This window comes from Betta splendens, chromosome 7 (genome assembly GCF_900634795.4).
Source record: "Betta splendens chromosome 7, fBetSpl5.4, whole genome shotgun sequence".
Classification (NCBI taxonomy): Eukaryota; Metazoa; Chordata; class Actinopteri; order Anabantiformes; family Osphronemidae; genus Betta; species Betta splendens.
In genome coordinates, this window is record NC_040887.2 from 12,234,970 (window position 1) to 12,255,264 (window position 20,295).

Here is a 20,295-nt window from a genome sequence, read left to right on the forward strand (position 1 = left end):
AGTTTTAGTCTGTTCATTAACGTGTACAGGCACAATGTATTTACTAAAGAGAGAGCAAATAATCCTCTGATTCTTGGCCTCATCCAGGTGGACAGTCATCAGAGTAAAGGGGCTCCACGCGGCAGCACCGGAGGCTACCTACAGGCCCGGCCCGCTCCACTGGAGTTTCCCCAGGGCCTCTTCCCACCACCTGCTCTCCCAGCTGTGATGGAGCGGCGCCAGAAGCCCTCTTTAGTGTTCCTTCATCCACATGGAAGGGAAAGCGACTTTTGTCCTGGTCCATTTGTTTCTGTAACTCAATAAGTGACGTGATTGAAAGGTACAAGGAATGAAAGGCGATTATCTGGGGAGGCTGGGAATGCGGCTTGACTGTGCACCACAGAAGACCGGGTGAAAGCAGAGACCACATCACCAGCAAAGAATGTCCGACCAGAATCCCTGCACCTCTGGTTATCGAGTCTTTCCAGCCGGAGACTCTTCTCCCACAAGTCATCTATTTAAAAAAATAAATAAATAAAATAAGCCTTTGGTGTGTGTGTTCTCCTGCTTATCGCAGGTGGGACCGAGCTACTGACATCTGACTTGACTTGCACAAAATTCTTAAATATTAAAACACCATCACAAATGACTGGCAGTTTTCAGCCGGGATCCCCTATTCTGTCATGAATAGAAGAAAGAAGACAAAGATCAGTAACTTGTAAGTGTCCGGCTTCTTTGTTTTCACCAAAAGCTTGTTTTTTTTAATGGCAAAAACCTCCATATGTGGGGCTGGTCTGCAGCAGCTGAGAAGCAAAAGCTGTGATGTGGAGCAGTAAGAAGATGAAATGCCTAAGTGTCCTGTTAAAAAAGTACATAATTATTAAAATCTATTACACGCTGTCCAGAGCTACTTCCTGTGGGTTCACATCCTTTTTCAAACTTCAAGTGCACTTATCTGTTGGATGTACTAGAAGGACGTGTCGGCAGCTAATGAGCGAGGGGGGAAAAGCCCACCGAGGCAAAAGGGAGTCAGCGGTGCCTGCGTGTGCAGCTCCCTTCACATTTTGCTGGTACGAGGCTGGACCGGGCCCTGATGGCAGCCGAGGGGCCGGGTTCTAACAGGCAGCAGCACCAGCGTCGCGCTGCGGAACAACAAGGGTGACCTGGCACGAATCATCTTTTATGTCCACCTCACACGTGAGCTTAACTGGGGAGCCATTGGGCTTCTGTAGCCGGGCAGGCGGGCGGGTGATGCGTTCAGGGACACACCTGCTGGGTAAGAGTGGGAGGCTTAATCACAGGGTGGAGAAAAAAAAAAAAAAAAAGATACGGTGAATCAGTGCCGTTGTGACGACTGAATCAGAAGAGGCCCTGGTGCACAGCGCACCTCCCGCCTGAAGACACAGCAGAGTCACTGTGATCGTACTCAGCAGTCGCACCTCGTTAGCATGCAGACGCGCACTCGCTTCCCCGACAGCGAAGGGTGAGCGCGTTGTGACGCCGCTCGGTGAAACTGGATAGCCGTTCATTACTGTACACAGTGACATCGTAATTCTATAGTGTCTGCAGGACAACGCGGGCCTCAGCGCTTCCAGGAGGGAATGGGAGCATGGCAGTTTCTAACGGTCTGCACACAAATGCAGGCTTCAAAGTCCGAAAAGCTAGTCGCCCATCAAACTAAATGGCAAAATCTGAAAACAAAGCGGAGAAGAAGCTAAGTGAAGGTCTAGGATAACTAGTCTTTGTGACAGACCCCTGACCTCAGCCCAACGACCTCAGCCCAACGACCTCAGCGCTCGCTTAGAGCAGCTTCTCATCAGCAAACCTTCACATTTTGAATGTGTAACGGACACTAAACATTCAAAATATGGGTTCACTTGTTTCCAAAAGCGGCTCTGCGTCTCTCCTGACAACCCTGCACTCACTCTTCCATGCAGCAGCATTGTAGCTGAAGCAGGTCCAAATGTCAGCTGCCGTGTTCGGGTCAGAACCCCCCACCGCTGTCATGTCCTTCTCCTTCACAGCACAAGTTGCTCGAGCCTTTACAGCTGTAGCAGTAAAGTGCACACACTGGAGAGGGCGGTTTGCATTAATTGTGCACAGACGCTGATTCGGACACAGAAGTTTTTAGAAGTTGCTTCTAGATTTGACTTTAAATTTTATAGCTAATGAATAGTTCGCTGTTAATAGTTAGAATACTGTATTTCTGAACTGCAGTGAAATATATATCTTGAATAACATCAGTGGAGTTTTGTTGTTTGCGGTTAACTTTTAAATAAGATCAATTATCTTAAATGGGTTAAAGCGCTTTTTCTGTCACTAGAAAGTTTGAAGTCTGACAAAAAAACTTTGAGGGGTTATTGTAACGAGACTATAAAACCCCATGTCCCTGAATTATGATTTTCTCACCTGGCCTCGAACTTAAATCCCTTCACATTTGGGCAGATAAACAGATTATAGTAAGTGGGACTTAATAAAAGATAACACTGTTGACTTTGTGGAACTTGAGGAAAAGATTAACCTACCTGACTCCCTGTTTTTAAGATATCTCCAGGCTAAGAGTTTTGTTTGATCCCGTCTTAAAGCCACCGCACAAACAAGCCTTGCTAAAATGATTAAGCGTTTGATCGACGAACTACGAGAGGACAGATTAACGGGGTGGAGACAGATTTGTGACATTTTAAGCCAAGTGTTTCGTGTAATTATCATCTTCAATATTGTTCACAAGGGTTGAGGCATCGGGTATCGATTAAACATTATCGTTTTTATCACGTCATTAATAAATGGAGAAAGTCAGTCACTGCGTCTGGCATCAGCGTGTGCATGGATGGAACAGAGGAAAGGACACCGTGGGCATCTATGCTGAACAGAAGAACTGCAAAGGTCAAAGGTCAAGGTGCACATCAGGCAAGACAACTCAAAGTTTGTGCATGTGTTAATTAGGGACGTGTAAAATCCTTGCGTTACCCTGTTTTATTCCTCTCCTGAGTCTCGCGGCCAACGGCACAGCGGTTTGTTTTCCTGCCCGAACCGCAGCCACACTTTTTACAGCGGCGAATCGGCTGCCGTTACACAGCTTTCCCTCCTAAGCGCTGTGATTTGCCGTATAATGGTTCTCACTCATGCATTCTCTCCACAAAAGGTTTGAACACACACCAATTGCTGTGGTGCAATCATGCGAGGGCTGGCGTGGCCATCAAGGGTAATTCAGGGTTTGTGGTTTTCCCAATGACACTTACAGTGCGGCCACAGAGCTGGAGGAAGCCCTTAGAACAGGAAGCGTTCCAGTCAAATATTCCATTTCCCGCTGGCTTTATTACACATGACGTATCCCCCAGCCAGTTCAACTTAACTACCTTTTAAAGCGTGCGATGCCACAGATTCGTCTGTAAAGCTCCTCCGACAGGTGACGAACCATTTACAGTAAAATGGAGAATGACAGTTATGGAGCGCGTGATGGAGCGGAGCAGTGGTGCACGTTGGGCCGATGGAGTCCGACGCCAGCGACGGTTCCGGTTGCATATTTCAACGTAAAGAATGGATCCGTCATGAGCCGGTGTCGTTCCATTTAGCATCTAGATGTTTGGCCTTGCACGCGCTAGCGAAAAGAAAGCAGCTGATGGAAGGAAGGAAGTGGAATGGATGAATCCTTGATCCACGCCGAGCGCCCACTTTAATGTGAAAGCTGCGTAATGACACGGAGAACGCACAACATCCATTCTGAACCAAAGAAACTATGCCAATACAATATGAACATTTACTTAAAGCGGTCGTCCTCCAGTTTTCTAGGAAGCAGGGACGAACTTCCATGAACCCATCTTTGTTTAACCAAAGAGTTGTTTATCAAACCTCTCGATTGCTGGGTGACTCACATACGCACTCAGATTCCTCAGCTTCTCCTGAGTGTAACTATTTTAATGACATCAGTTATGACAAATAACATTCGCTCATCGTTTCAAGAATCCACTGTTTAATTCATTCTCACAGCACAGAAATAAAAACAACATTCTCCAACCTGCAGTTCGATGTTGTCGCCGACTGCGAGACTTCAATTAGTACAGTTGAATTTGTTATCTTCACACATCAGCTTGTTTTGTTTTTTCAACCCCTCTGGATGCACCATTTTACATAATTATGTAATCTTTAAATTACTAAAAAGACTTTATCTAAGAAAATGACATGAGGACATTTATTTGAATAACGGTCATCCCGTAAATCATTAAATCTAGCAATTATTAAAGTATGAAATTCAGAAGTGCTTTTGTTTTAGACAAAGTTCCACTTTTAGCCAAATCTTGTTCATTATTAAATTCACACCTCTTCTACCAAACAGCTGCAGCTGTCTAGCGCACACAATATACATGTAAAGTGAATGTGCACACACTCGCACACGCTCATTATAGAGCTAAAAAGGGCCATTATTTCAATATTTAACAAGTCATCAATATGTGATTAACTAAAATTAGGACATTATCGACTCATTACTGGAATAGAAAGTCCACAATAAATTATAAAACTACACACTAACTCGCCTGGACCAATATGAGGATAGTTGTCTTTGTTCCCACTGACGCGGCTGAAGACGGATGTGCGCCTAATTTGTGACGCTCCCCCAGCACTTGCTAATACATAACACCATTAGTCACAGGAGGAGTCGGTGTACAGTGGGGCCGGGGCTGATGATTGCTCAGGACTCGGATGGAGTTACCGATGGCAATCCAATTATGTCCGTCAAGCGCTCCTGATAGCAGTAATTAAGCACCGAGTCACAACGAGATATGCTGACATAATGGCTGGAAGGTGGAGTATGGCACAGGAACAACATGGCCGTCAGTGGGAATCATGTCTGAATAAATCATCACATCAAAAGGAAATAAAAATGCACAAGAATTTAGGAATAACGCAACAAGAAGGCAACAAATCTCAGCAATGGAGGCCAGAACATGAACATAAAGCAATGCAGAAGTTTGAGTTAAATAAAATAGACAACATAAGAAAGAGAACACAGGTCGGCTCAGTTGGGTCAACTTTCAAATGGTTGAAACAAGCCAATGGGTCACACTGAGTCACCGACACCAAACTTACTAAGACAAAAGCTAAAATTAACGAGTTTCACATGAGAAAAAAAGCAACACAAAGTCAACACATCAGCCACAGTCACCTAGTGATTAAACATTGGCTCCGTCCTGCTCGTTTGTTCAATTCTCCCACACGTTCAAAATCTGAGCACACAGATTAACGTCAACAACAGGAACCAGCGCTCAGACGTCAAACGCAGCTCCTCGCAACAAAACAAACAAACCCCGAGACAACAAATTCAGAAATAACAATTACACCAAACCATCACACACCAGCACAAACGAGGCGCACGAGCTACTCACCGCACCGCACCTGCGTCACTCCGCTCCGCGTTCGCGTCTCCTCCGAGGCCGCAAGGTCCAGTTCAACCCGACTTGCGAACAGGATCCAATTGGACGCGAACAGTTTGAGGAGAGGAGCTAACGAGCAGATCAATCAACACGAGCCATCAGGAGCACACAGGTGTCTCCAGACGCCAGACGTGGAGTCAGATATGATTGGCTGGCTAGACGGGGGGCGTGGTCACCCCTCAGGTACCGATAGTAGCGCTTAAACTGATGATGTGGATCAGGTGTGAAAGTCAGTTACAAGAGACGAATTCACTTTTCTTCAAGTGCACGTCACTCTCATTTTATTGGACTTCATTGTTTGCTATTAAAGCTTAGTCTGTTCCTATAATCAGAATCCGTTGGCTGTTATAGTCCTGAGGATCGTTATCTTGTTTTCTTTTTCTTTAATATGTCATCTCAAACACACTGTCTTCATCCTGATGTGAACTGAAAACTGTGTTATCACCTTGTCAATAACAATGTTTTCATTAAACATCTCATTATATTGTGGCAGCATGGGAACGCTCGCTCAAAAGGTCGGAGTTTGTTTTCCTCTAATTTTGTTTTCAGCATTAAATGATTTGAATTCCATTTAAATATCTGCTCTGCAAACATCGGTTGCTAATCCCGCTCATCCCACAACATTTAGCACATGAATAAGCTTTTTGCCATTTTCGCCTGAAGAGCAACTATTTTGATCAAGTTCAGCTGTTTATATTTTGAGCTGCACCTCTCGCAAATGTTGTTCCGAGCCTAGTGAGCAGCTTTGGCCTAGATTTGGCCCACAAACATTTTAGAGTAACACTTCAAACTGTCATGTCAGATTACGGTTACAGATCCACCGTCCAGTTTGAACATCGGCGCCCATTTCTGAATGCCAGAAGTACTTGGAAGCTTGACAACATGTTCACAGAGGGAGGATTTTTATTTCCCCAGAAGCCAAAGAAGCACGAGGAGTTTATGAATATATGAGATCAGAGAACTCTTAAGAACAGAACTGCAGTTTATTTCACTGAATCTAAAAAAAAGATGGACAACACACACATTAGTTGGATGAACTTTACATTACAGGGTCCTTTGTCCACACGTTGAGATAATTAAATATGTGATAGTCAGCTTCATAATTGTTCCTGGAGGACTGACATTAGCTTTGACCTCAGGTAAACCTGGCCTTTATTCCTGCTCAGTGCCGAGCAGTTTCGACCGCATTACCCACAGTTTAGGGGAGAGCGTCCGTGTTCTCGGCCGTGTGTCAATAATTTGAATAGAAAGCGTGTTTTTCTACACAGCGGACGTTAGACACCGGGACGTGCTCCTGCGCTATCAGACTGAATGAGACGACCCGGCGTGTGCTCAGCGCTGTCTTTGCTCTTCCTGCGACTCACTGAGTCGATCGAGGTCGAACGCTTCAGAAAACCATCGAACTCTGCGATACAGTGAGCAGTTTGTATGTGTTGGTTACGTCACAGTAAAATCCATGACGGATGTGGAACTACACATGTGGTGACATTCATTAATGTTGTGGGTCCGACAGCTCTGAGGGCGTGTTCGTCAATTAAACGGCAAAACAACAGGTGTTAAACGCTAACATAACATAACTATAACATTTTGATTGCGGGGTCCACGGAGCCGTTAACACCAGTGTCATAATCAAAATGTCTGCGCGTTGAAAGCTACAAGAGGCCTGTAACAGCATCGAGTCGCTATCGCAGCTGTCCAACCATATGCTGTATTAATTATACTACACTGTTTTATGACTTATACCGCTGCTGGTTACGGCAACGCGCCTCTGTGCTTTTCCCTGGCCCCACTGTTATTAACATAATAGCAGGTACCACCTAAATAACCACGGCCGACACCAACGCCTGGTACAGGAAACTTTATGTGCAGGGAGGCTGAAAGAGCAAATCCAGTTGTTTTCAAAGAAGAGCATCAGAGGCAGAACTAAGAAGACAAAAGATCAATATAACTTCAGACCTATTGTAATTCAAGTACAGTAGATTGACTGATTACTGGCCATATACTGCTTGTGTTCACTCTCCAGATGCCAGAGTGTCTAAGTGTGGGTGTGTGCTGTGTACTGTACATACAGATGTTCCACCTCTGTCTCCAAGGAGGCCTCTCAGCAGCAGCACAGTGAGCAGCTGGACAGGAAGGAGAACCTATACCCTGATGGTTGTAAAACACACACACACACACACACACACACACACACACACACACACATGATCAGAATGAGATACTCAGAAAATACCGGCAGCAGCATCCTAGAATATTCCCAAAGAGAAGCATTAATCATTTTAACGACTGAGGCTCATTTTTACAGCTTCAGCAATTACTGTAGGCCCAGTGACAGCAGCTGAGCGGGATCTCATCTATACAGTTCTACCAACAACACAGAAATCCATGAAGTACCCGCCTAGGAAGCACCTGAAGTACCTCGGTTGCCATGGTTGCACTCAACTTACCCAACCCACTGTAAATAGGCAAAATAAATATTTCAGTAACCCACATCAGGCAGAGATTCTTTCTCCAACTGAACAGAAACAATAAATCGATCCAGTGTCAATTATAAACTGGGCTTTTATGTGTTCTATGGCATTAATGTTAAAAAAAATGCTAATTAGCGTTCATATGAAGCAGCATCAAAGAATCCAAGCAACCCAGGCATTGATGTAAACAACTCAGTTACAATGAGAGACTGATTCTATAATAAACATGTAATCAATCCAAGGGCAACACATTAAAGCCTGTGTGCTGTTAACACGGCCACAGTGCAGCAAAGTGCCAATTAGGCCATAAAACTGCATCAGTACATAGTGAGCGAGTCTTTATTTCAGTGTGGTGATGCCCGCTGCTTTATGAACTGTGAGCTTGTCCACACACATCGGATCATTTTCTGTCTGAAGGGTGCATGAACCTCCACTGACCCCCGGCCCCGCAGGCCGAGCGAGGCGCTGTGGACGGCCAAGCTCGGCCCCTCTCCCAGCGCCGGCACTCGGGGCGGGGAGAACGGGTCGACCTCCCATCAAAGTCCGCCGTGCCAAATAATTAAACACCATTTCACTTTCACGTTGGAGCGCGGCGCACGCGATCGGGGCGCCCGACTGCGAGAGACAGCTGCATCAGAGGTTGCGAGGAGGCTCGGAGCTGTGAGGTAGCGGCAGCTCGTCAACAGGAGGGAGATGAAGCTCAGCACGAATGGAAAAGAACAGTAGATGACATCGCAAGTGGTAAATGGAAAATAATAGAATAAAATGATAAAATAGAAGGAATCTACAGAATGAATAGGTTCAGTTCAATTGCAGGAGCCACGTTCTTACATATTAAAGTAAGACGTGATTTTGCTAAAGCGATGAGAATAAGCACAATGAATTCATTTTGTTACGAGCTGTCAGAAAACGCAGGCATCGCTAACGGGCAAAGTGACAGCTGACTGCCGACAGGTGAAGCTCCCGGAGGTCAGGGTCGGCGGTGAGGCTGGGAAAGCCACGAACGTGCTCTAACGAGTCCTTGCTGACGGCAGGAAATTGAGACCGGACGCAAGGGGAGAGCGTTCCATATCGAGCTGGACTTCACTCCAACGTTCTTTACTGCCTCCTTGGGAAATCACATGACCTTTGACCTGCCGCTTCACGGATGTTTGGAATGTTTCTAAAGCCAGTAGCACTGTGCTATGATCCAGCTGTAGGTTAATGACTGCAGCTCAGTACTTGTCCTTAGTCTAATGTGATTAGGCACTTCTGCTTGATCACAGGGCATTTGAAAAACACTGAGTCGACAGAAAGTGCCAAGATAAATATTTGGTGTTCTTGACACACGCTGCTTTGTCTTTAAATGTGAGGTTTAAACGTAAGAAAGGACGAGGACAAGGACGGGAGCAACTTCGTAGCGTCTCTGATCCGACGGATAATGTTAGCGGGGCCTCGCTGAGCGGCTGCTAGTGTGATGTGCAGCGGGTAAAGTGGGGCAGATAGGTCTCCAATAGCTCTCAACGTGTGAAGTTCCAGAGAAAAAATGGAAAAGAGCGGCGCTCTTGGCTTTGAACACAGCACTCGCTGCTTCCATTGTGCTGCGTTTCCTAATTATGCCAGGCCGTTCTGCTGACAGACGGAAAGTGCAGCGTGATGCCCAATCAGGACTCCACATTTCATTTCCCCTCTCTCTCCTTTCCAGCCGTTAGTATATTAAACCAGAAATCCGGTGGCTGATTTTCAAAGAGACTTGATTAAACTCAGGAAATGGGACATGATTTCCCATTTAAAATTCATAACAGGCTAACACTTAAGTAATTTAAATCCCCTCCACCGCTGGAGCCGTTGGTATCTGCATCACATTGAATAATTCCACCTTAACTGCATCAATCCATTTCATTTCAGTTTGATAGCAAACTCAGTCAAAGCCACTTGTGAGTGGATTTTCCCTAAAAGCTTTGGCAAACAAGATGCAGGCTGCTGCTTGTAATTGAATTTGCTTGACCTTCGATGTTGCTCTAATTGAACACGGACTGTATGTAAGGAATGAATACGCCCTTGTGCATATTAATTCTCCATTAGTGTGAAAAAAACTGTTTTCATTGAATCTCTTTTTAATGTCCTTCTCTTATCCAGCCAGTGCTAAATGAACTGCTGGTGGATCGAGCACCTGTTTATTATTACTGTACAGATAAACTCTTTATGTAACACACTCAGCAGCTTTGCATCAATAACGGTTAACGTTGGCAAAATAATAATACTACGTACAAATTTCAAGGCCTCAAAAGCAGAGTTGGAGCAGGTTTCACAGCAGGTTTATCCCAGCATTAGCTTCCGTGCTGAACTTCTAACCTGCGTGCGAGCTCTCATCAAACAGGAAAAATCAGGCCCTGCAGTTTGTTACAGCTCCAATCATCCCTGTTCTCCACAGTCCATCACTTTGAAAGCGCATCCTGCGGTAATATATGTAAAGAAAATGCACTTGGTTGCTTCGAGCATCATCAAAAACTTTTAAAGATGACAAAACCATTAATCCCTTCGACGTGGGCAAACTTTTGGTGTCAAGCAGCCAGGAAAGCACTCATCTGGATCGGCCTCTTATTAAACATCGGAGGCTGCGGAGGTATCAAAAAGGAATATGTTAAAACCTCAGCGTTACCTTTGATCCAAACTTCTCATTTAACAAGCTCCTGAGAGTAATATCCCTCCAAGAGCATTTCCATCCGAGTCATATCTCCAGAATCTGTAATTCCCTTTCTAACGGGTCTGATGTAGGACTGACCGGCGCTGCTGCAATGCACCAGGGGTGCTTCTGCCCCGGACGCATGAAAAGTGTACGTCATTAAACCTCTGCAGACGGAGAAACCGCCGAGACCCGACGCTCCGTCCTGTGTCGTCATTGACTTTGTGTAACTGCGTCTGTCATAAAGAGAGCGCTCCGGCCTAAAGTATATCTTTGGATTTAATATCCAATAAAAGCGCACGGACTCGCCGTTAAATGGCTGAGGGAACTATTGTTGCTCAAGTTTTGAAAACAAACAAGTGGATATGAAAGTTTTCTCAGGACTTTCAGGTCAGGAGGGGGTAAAAAATCTATCTGGCGAAGCTTTAAATGCACCGCACTGAACCTCCTGCTGATCCAGCGACTGGGCTCCCTTTGCCTTCTACAGCTACAATCATTCACAGCTTCCATGCAGCCATGAAGCTGACACTGTTATAGAGCACTAATGACCCACTGATCCACTTCTGCGTTGATCCTGCTCCTTAAGATTGTATTCTTAATCTTCTATATAGATTACACATATATTAACATGCAACTCAGTAATTATGAGCAATTAGTGGCTTTATTCGCTCCAATAAGGGAATTTGTGCGTGTGACATCAATAAATATAGACAATATTCTACAAACCAAGGTGTGTGTAGTTTGAAGCTGCAGCCTCAGCAGCTTTAATGCAGATTCCTACAATAATGGAAGCCTCTGTACATCGTCTGCTCCCGGCTAATTAAAGGCATCACTACTTTGCAGGACTTGGTAAACTTTCTTGGCCGCTCGCTGCCAGTTTAACGGATTCTAACGCCGTTCGTCTCGCGGAGCCGCCTGGAAGGGGAGCGGGGAGGTCCGGTGCACCTCGCATTACTAACGAGCCACAAGAACAATGGAGCCGCAGGTGTGTCCTGCAGGGAAACGCCACGGGGTCGGCTGAACCCAGCCATGCACTTGTTTTTCATTATTAGACTATTTGGGATTAGCCAGCAAGGCAAATCCATGTGATGCTGCGAATGAGAAATGCAATTAGAAATAAAAAGCACAAGTGTAGTCTGATATTCAGGCCGTTACTGCTCCATTATTCACTCACAATGCCTCCATTTTGTTGCTTGTTTCTCGATGAAAGCTTTCGTTCACCTGAACCGATCACAGAGCCGACGCGGATGCTGCATTTGGAGTTTCGGGGGCATTATTAACGTTCTAATGGGTACAGGCGAGAATAAAGACATGTTTTATGTTCTCCAGCAGGCAATTAAGAACAACACAGCACTCGGCTGCCACTCCGAGATGCATCTTTACCAACTTTTCCTCTCTCCTGCACGGAGCCAACTAATAGGATAAATAGGTGAGCAGCAGGATTGTCATTAGTATTAGTTTCCTTTTCTGCAGAACACCAATAAGCTGCTGTAGAGGAGGGGGGGCAGCCGTGGAGCTGCGCTGAATGTGTAACGCTGCCATCTACTGAGCGCGGCCTTCACACCCGACGCTTCAGTCAGACACTTCGTGCTCCGCGCTCGCGGCTGAGGGAGTGAGGGAGGGTGCTGCTGGGACGGGTAACGACTTAATTGAGTTTCAATTTGTTCGGAGCTTCTCCTCTCGCTTCGCGTCTAATCTGACCCCGGTTCCCCTGCACGCGGCTCCACCAGACGGCCGCTTCAGCCGGAGCTCTCCTTTAATGCCTCCTGCTTTCTTTTTCCCCTTTCATTGTTTGTTTTTTTTTTTTTTTTTACACCAATTCCTGCATCGCAGTTTTAACGTGTGTGCGCGCGCTCGTGTTCGTGTGTGCGCGCGCGCGTGTGCGTGTGCGTGCGTGGCTCATACAGCTTGAAGTGAATAGCGCATCACTATAAGCTCGCTCCCCTCCGCTTTCTGTGGTGAACAAGAGGAGCCGGTTGCTAGGTTGCATTTTCCCCCAGTTGCGCGGCTCTTTGATACCTGCGTCGCTCTGTGCACTCGCAGACACGCGCCCACTCACGCAGCTCACCTACACACAGACGGCAGCAGGCTGCGGGCCGGTACCAGTCACCCGGCAAAATATCGGCACAATGAGCGGCGGGTCGGCTGTGTAGGAGCAGCGGAACCGCGCTAACAAGGTGAGCAGACTGGTGTCAGGTGTCGGTGCTCCTTCAGGAGGAACCGACAACAACCGGACTGGCACCGCTAATAAGGCGTCAGCGCTGCTCGGCGAGAGAACAAGCGCGCGGCTCAAAGCGCGCGGTGCCGCCGTGACCCGGATCAAGGCGGCGAAACCGCAGCGGGCACCGGTTCGGCTAAAAAAAAAACAAAAAAAAAAAGAGGGAGGGAGAACACCTGCTTAGCGCGCTCGCAGTGAATCGTGGGGTAAAAGCGGTGATGCTGAGGATGCGGACGCGGCTTCTCAGCATCTCGAGGCGTCAGCTGCTCTCACCCGCGCCGGCGCTTGAACGCCGGCGCGGCATTATTGAAGTAAACGCGGCTAAATGTTCACGGATAAGAATGACTTGATCGCAGCCGCAGTGTGCAGCCGCATGAGCTAACACGAGGCGCTAAACGCCGCGCCCACGACGTCAAAAAGCGCGTCCGCTGCTCTCCCGCTTTTGTGAGGCTCATTCGGCCGCCTGCATCCTAATGAGACAGAAGAAGCAGGAGGGGGGGGGTTGTGTAACTCCGTTACATAACACAGCGTGGATGGCCTTCTCTCCGCTTCCGCAGCTCGCGCGCTCTTTACAGGGTGCTGGTGTTAATGAGGGCGATCTGAAGAGAAGCGCGCCGCGCTGGAAAATCACACCTCATTACGGCAGCGTTTCTAATAATGCGGCGATGAGGATAAGTTGTTTGGGACGCCGGGGGACACGGAGAGCAGGGCCCGGGCTCGTCTCGCATTAAACCTCCGCCATCGAGTGGCTTCGGAGAGAGGTTTGCTGGGTAATTACAGCGGATGAAACGTCACGCGTCCACCGCTGACCCGCCTTCGGACGCACGGGGACCAGCTGCCAACATCTGCACGCGGCTCTGGATGGGAATAAATCACTGCTGCGACTCTGCCTCGACGCTGAGACCCACAGAAGAGGCTTTTTATCTTTCAGCACACGCAAATCTCTGCGCTTTGAAGTTGCGTTTCTACTTTGCTTTGGTGTATAATTCAACAAACTGAGTGTTCGGGTGTGTTTCTTTCTTTTACGGCTTGTTTTGCGTTGAATGTGTTGAAAGCACATCAAGGCAAAAAGTTTTTATTTAGACTTTCACTTTATTAACAACTGAAAAAAATAGTTATTATAATAAAAACGTTATGTCTCCGCCAGTTTAGGTAATCAAATATAAAGGTAGAAAAGTTGAAGCAGCGTGGGTTCAGGAGTAGCTGAGTCTGATACAGAAGGTCTCCTCCGTCTTCTCCTCGACGTTGTTCACATAGACCAGGATCTCCACTGAGCCGGGACTCTGGCTTGGAGCAAATCTCAGTCCGATGGTGTAGCTCTCCCCCCCGTCGATCTGGGAACAAAAACGTCCTTTACTGCACCCACAGATGCGGTCCTTATGTTTGGACACCATATTTGCTATTAATGAGGGGAAACGATGTTAGAACCGCATCTTAATTTAATATTCTACAATTTGTCAAACACATATGTATTCCAACCTGCTACACAGGGAGCTCTGCCTTCAAAATAAAAGTTCCCCTTTAAGTAAAATCCACAGCTCTGCTAACTTTTTAAAGAGAAAATTCATAATTTACTCTCTTCTAAACGTTTTATTTATTTAGTAATAAAGTTAATCAGTTACTCATTTGTTTATTCTCTTATCAATGTTTAGCTCGGTGATCCTGGGGCAAATTCACAAAGTTTACTAAACTTTTTTCTTTCTAATTAAATACACACATAAATGTTTTAGAGTTTCAGTCCTTTGGTATTTTCCGTAATGGCCAGTGATGTTTGCTCGGGTCAGTTTGGGGGATTTATGCCGTGATCTTTCTTAAAAGCAGTATCGATCGCGGCTTCGCTTCTCCTCCCGACAGCTGCTTTTATCATGGCGGGGCAGTTATGTCAAAAGAGAAAAAGGTGTCGCCGCATTTCCGTAACGGTGCGGGCACAGTGAATTCTTTATAAGACACCTGGAGCCTCGCCGACAAGGTGGAGAAAACAAAACAATGGGCTGTTTCTCACTCTGCCCACCTCCTTCTGTCTAATTGCGATGTCTTCCGGACAGCGGCGGCGGCAGCGAGGCTCTTTAATAGTTTATGTGGAGACACACTCCCACTGCATCTCCTTCATTTATTTCCTAATTTAAAATGCTGCTTTCCCATTTGTTTTGCCATTTTATCACACCTCCGTAAATGAAAGCCAATGATGCCTCCTGCACCTCACGTATGTGTGTCGCCGAGTCTGCTATTAGAAACCACCGCTGACGACGCCTCGCAACAACGGCAATAATGACTTTGTTATATTTCCTCCTGATTGGTTATGTAGCACAACAAGGAAATCATTCACCTGACGCCGCTGCGAGGCTGCTGTTTGCTCACACCGTGTTATTATGTCCCCCAATCAGCATTGGTGGCTGGTTCTTCCAGCTGCAGACGACCGGGGTCAGTGTGTAGTGTGACAGGTAATCACCGATGGCACAATGCAGCCGTAGCATCGACAGGCTGGCTCCAGGTTGCGCGTCGTTATGAATGCATCCTGGACAGAGGCGCAGAATGTCCGCGCAGATGTTGAGCAGGTTTCAGCAGCTGTATTCTCATTGTGCGTTCGCCCCTGTTTGCCGAATGCAACGCCGCCTTTCCATTCACGTGTGCTGCCTGCTGTCGTCCCTCCAGGTGCAGAGAGTGTTTGTGGTTGGAGGCCCCGCATACAGTAGCGCTCACTCACTCTCCTGAGTAGTTCCGTTATGATGTCGCTTTTTTCAGCGCTGGCATTTCCGTTCCCCTAGTTTTGCTTCTGTTCATACGCTGCTTTAGCAAGATTTAAAGATGGTTTATAAACACACCATAATCTCCAGTTACAGTTTTGCAATGTCCAATGTTGGACATGTTGTAAAACGGGGTTCAGGCATCATTAGTTTATAGAAGTATCTGTACTGACTACAGGCTTTTTTCAAGGAGGGCAGCTGTCACTCACAGTATTTACTCTAGCTTTAATCACTCCACGCTTATCTCACCTGGAATTCATCTTCTTTGAACTGCAGCAGGTCTGGATGGTCGGAGCGGAGCAGGAATGTGCGGCTGTTGGTGTACGGGTTGGTGTAGGTGATTTTCTTTGAGCTGCCTCGCTTGCTACCGGCTGGAACACACACTTCAAACGCCTGCACAGACACATATGCATGAGCAGACTGAGTTCCCATGAATCACATATCAGACACATGTAAATCACCTATAAAACATGTAGTTTGGGCTCATTGTCAGTCAGGTTCACAACTTTAAAGAATTCTTTTTTACAACTACTGTTTATAGAACATGCAATAAATCCCACATGAGAAAGTTGTTTACTTAATAAATCTAATATAATATATTTTTAAACATTTTAACTAAATTGTAATAGCAACAGTGGAACCTCTAATAAAAGAAACCTATATACATTCAACCTTTTAGTCTGAAAACCCAGCTGACGTAAGTAGACCTTAATGTAATGTCACTTTACAGCAGCACACACACCCTTTATGCAGGCTGTGTTTTGCAAATATGTACAGTATATTACAGTAGACTATATCCTCAATTTGATCTGTACAATCTGTACAGTCCTTCTTTAAATCTGTCAATTTGCAAATATGTCTGGCAGAGGACATTTGGATTCACATATTTGCACAGTTGACCAACTGAAAACTCTGTTAACCTTTTGGAAAAAACACAGCCACAGAGCCTGGACCCGGGGCACAGAATAACCTCGCTCCTCAAAGGAGGCGTGACGAGCTGGGAGTTGTGAGGGAGCAGAACATCTTTATAATAAACTGCTGTAAGTTATTGCCCTGCTCACAAGGTCAGGGCTACTGTATCTATGTCAACAAGATGCAAGTACAAGTACAGTATATTAACATACTTATGTAAAAACAGAATCCCAGCTACTGTACCTTGGACAGCACAGGCTGGTGGACGTTGAGGCACAGCAGCCAGGCAGCGACCAGCCGCCGCTGCTCCACATCCACCGCATTCACGTACACGAAGCGGCTGCCGACGCGCCACGGCTGCACTTTGAGCTGGAGCTCCTGCACGGCTGCCGGGGGCAACACAAACACACCTTTTGGGTCCACCTACAGAGAAGTAATGGGAGGGGGCAGCACGGGTTGATTAGGTTTAGCTGAAGGTTTTGAGGGTCAGCTGTGTGAATGGGAAGGAACAGTTAATAAAGAGAAATCGAGGTGCCGACCTGAGGACGGAAGAAGCGTGACAGAATGGAAGAAAAGAGGTTTTTTTTTTCCTCCAAAGACTTAAAAAAAAAGTTTTGGCAAAGGACACAGTTAATGGGAAGCGGAAGGTAACGTAGCGGGAGGTAAAAGGAAGTGTGTCGATTACAGCAGGGTGTGTGGGTGAGAAACCGGGTGGGTGAGGTTCAGCGAAAGAGGCAAAGAGAGGAGGCACACAATGAAATGGGAGCACGCAGACGCAGCGGCAGAGACAGAGGGATGTGAGAATGAGATTTACAGCGCAGCTCCCTTTCAATCTGTGGAGAGAGGCGCAGCTATTCTCTGCGGTGTGCTTTATCCTGTCTTATAAGACTCCTCCGACGCCTTCCGCAGCCAGCAAACCTGCCGAGAGTCACATCAAAGCGGCCGCAGATGCATACGGTAAAACTCTTTAAAACACATCTGTCGCCATTTTTCAGCCCGACGCCCCATTTCCTGAGGAAACAGGCGCCGGGGCCGTCAATCGATCAGCGCGTTCTGAGTTGTGAACGACAGACAGTGCCCTTTTACCGCAGCCCGGTGCCAGAAGCTGCCTCAAAGTCCTTCCTCTCCTGTTTCCTGTTATGAATTTTAAAAATAGAGGGCAATCTAACACTCCTGGAACATAATTTGGTACAGTCAGGGAACATAAAGCCCTCGCTAATTTTTTTTTTTTTTCAGATCGTGTCAAACTGTGTCCCGTCATGATTGCAGGAAGTAACGGTGGAACCTCATAAAATGAAATGAAATGGCATAAAAAGGCCCATTATGCTGCCAATCCGCATTTCTACGTTCCTGATAACGGCTTGAAACTTAAACCGAGGTTATTACAAAAGAGGCTGTTGCTGTCACCTGCTGCTAAGAGAACAATTTGCATGGAATCATTTTGTGGATATGCAGTCGGAAAATTGCTAATACAGAAAGAAAAAAAACATGTCAAGAACAAAGCTTTTAACTTGTGATTAGATGTAAGACTGGAGGTATTATTCAAAACGCTGCTTCCTGTTTCTGTCAGACTCGTTTTGTCCAGTTAGAAGTGGATACTTAGATTCATCGTTCCCTAAATCCTTCATGCTTATTCAGATGAACCTTAACTAATCTTTACCACCGCTTGTGTGTATTCACTATATCTGACCCATGTTAACTGTAGCCATGGAAACGTCATTTTTCCTGAGCTCCACAGTTCACACTCTGCATCTGCCTCAAAAGAAAAAAAAACAACAAATTTTCGAATGCAGTGTTTGTGACGCACACAAGATTAGGGCTTAGTGAGGCTGCTTGGATCCACTCAGGAATTAGAGGGAGTCTCGTTGTGCTGCTGCCACTCAGCAGAAAAAATAGACTCTCCCTGACTAGAGTAGTGTGTATTAAGTAATGTGGAGCTGCTGACAGGTTAGTGGGAACCACATGAATCTGGGAGGGGCTTAACTTTCCACCCTGCTGACAGATGCTGCTTCTCTTACATATATCTCATTAAAGGATCATTTTCCAGACTCAAGTGAACACAGGTGTGTGTACCTCGATCTCCTTGGGTTTGGATGAGAAACATTGGACCTTGCGCACAGCCTGCTTTCCCTTCAGCACCAGTGATTGACAGGTCCGCTGGCCAGTCACGCAGCTGACATCCACCCGCTCCAGGAAATGCACGTAAATCTGCCAGACCTGAGAGGGCGCTGCCATCCACTTATCACTGCAGAGAAAAAAGAAAAAATAATAATAATCAGGAACAATTAAGTGGAGATGCAGCAGGAGCAGCGTGCGATCGGGGATAAGAAGGGTTCATCTTCTGCTGTGCTATAATTTTAATAAGCAGTCGTATGCTCATCATGACTATCATCGTGCTCTCGGTGCTGAGATGAATAAATTCAGTTACGGTGGCCTGAGCTGACTCCGAGAGCCATGAGTAAGAGGCGATGTAGTCACCATCGCAGCCCTGTCAAGGAGAATTTGGGCTCATGGAACAGAATTTCAGTGATATGGGCCTTTGAAGTCACAGCGTCAAATCAGATTAAGGTCGTCCCCAAGTGATATTTATAGTGATTACATTAAGATACGGTATTCGGGTAATGCTTTATTTGAACTTTCACATGCACAATGACTCTGTTGTACATGTATGTGGTCACATTGTTATCGTGTCTATTCCCTGTAGAGATTCATTCCTTCTTATGATCTGGTAGAATCCTATCACAATCCTGCTTTGCTGGATGTTTTTTAAGCAGCTTGATGGAGATTATGTAATCCATGCTCCTGCTGGCTACAAGCATAGTGTCATTAAAATGCCAAACAATGTACCAATAACAAGGCAGGAAGGAATGATATCTAGAACACATTGGATAATAATAATGTAGGTTTTACATAATCAAAATAAATCATCCTTTAGTTGTGACGCACTAGATTGACTCCTATAAGAAACTACGTGCACTGGCCACTTACTGTGGGTACAAATTAAAACCAATACAGCAACTTTAATTTCTCACTTTTTAAGAAAGGTGATAATTGAGGACATGGTTGACTCATTTATTTACTCTAAATATAATGGCCAATACAATAGAATCATCTCACAACATAACGACAGGTAAACATTTTCAAACCCACACGCAGAACGCTACAACCCTGATGAAGACTCTGTGACTTCAGGCAGTCAGACCACCGATCCTCCATCCCATTAGTTAATTAATTCAAGCCTGTGTGAAGAATTAAATTATTCCAAAACAGAATGCCTTCCTTTGGCTATGTGTGTGTGTGTGTGTGTGTGTGTGTGTGTGTGTGTGTGTGTGTGCATTCACTTTACAAGTATATTGTATTTGCAAGTAATACATACGTGAAAACCATCACAAAGAACATTTTTATGTTTGGACTGGGACTCCCTGGCACTTTCAGAAACACATCCTGAGGCTCCCCTGGCACCTACGCCCAAACAAAGGAAATTGCAAAAAGATGTGAAAGGTAAAGGGGAGAAAGCAGAAATAAAAGAACCATACTGTGGTGTATGTGCTGTAGCCTTCTGTGTCTCAAAACAGCTAGCACTCTATGACTGGAATAACTAGCAATCAGTCATTTATCCTCTGGTGACATCATTCTGGGCTTTATTGTTTGTAGTTGGGACTGAAACGTATGAAAGAAATGTCACAGCCTCACCAGCTTCCTCGTTTGGCAGATGATGTTAGGGTCACTACAGCGCACAAAGACCCGGGTCCCCACGTCTTGCTCTTCCACTGATTAAGGCATAGCCGGCAAAAAGAGAAGATGTACAGACAGTCATGTTTGAGAAATAGACATAATTAATCATTAAATATCAACAGTAAAATCTACAATTTAAATT

General features: G+C 45.8%; 1 protein-coding gene and 1 long non-coding RNA gene across 9 annotated transcripts in view; both read right to left on the reverse strand.

The window, feature by feature from the left end:
- Positions 1-5,642, reverse strand: part of LOC114859381 (uncharacterized) — a 68,944-nt gene extending 63,302 nt beyond the window's left edge. The window contains exon 1 of the long non-coding RNA XR_003786517.3: positions 5,361-5,642. This is a non-coding gene — a long non-coding RNA (uncharacterized LOC114859381). The remainder of the gene's footprint in view (positions 1-5,360) is intronic.
- A 1,707-nt stretch (positions 5,643-7,349) lies between these two features.
- The window catches only part of nphp4 (nephronophthisis 4), a 109,848-nt gene continuing 96,902 nt past the window's right edge, over positions 7,350-20,295 (reverse strand). For 7 of the 8 annotated variants that reach the window (XM_055510313.1, XM_055510310.1, XM_055510311.1 and 4 more), the window contains 6 exons: positions 20,112-20,188; positions 19,795-19,880; positions 18,492-18,663; positions 16,662-16,841; positions 15,756-15,899; positions 7,350-7,556 (listed from right to left, as the gene is read on the reverse strand). In XM_055510313.1, the coding sequence (XP_055366288.1) occupies positions 7,365-7,556; positions 15,756-15,899; positions 16,662-16,841; positions 18,492-18,663; positions 19,795-19,880; positions 20,112-20,188 (851 nt within the window). In that variant the 3' untranslated portion in view covers positions 7,350-7,364. Of the gene's footprint in view, positions 7,557-13,814; positions 14,097-15,755; positions 15,900-16,661; positions 16,842-18,491; positions 18,664-19,794; positions 19,881-20,111; positions 20,189-20,295 lie in introns of those variants that run through there. The other variant, XM_029156337.3, reaches the window with a different exon arrangement.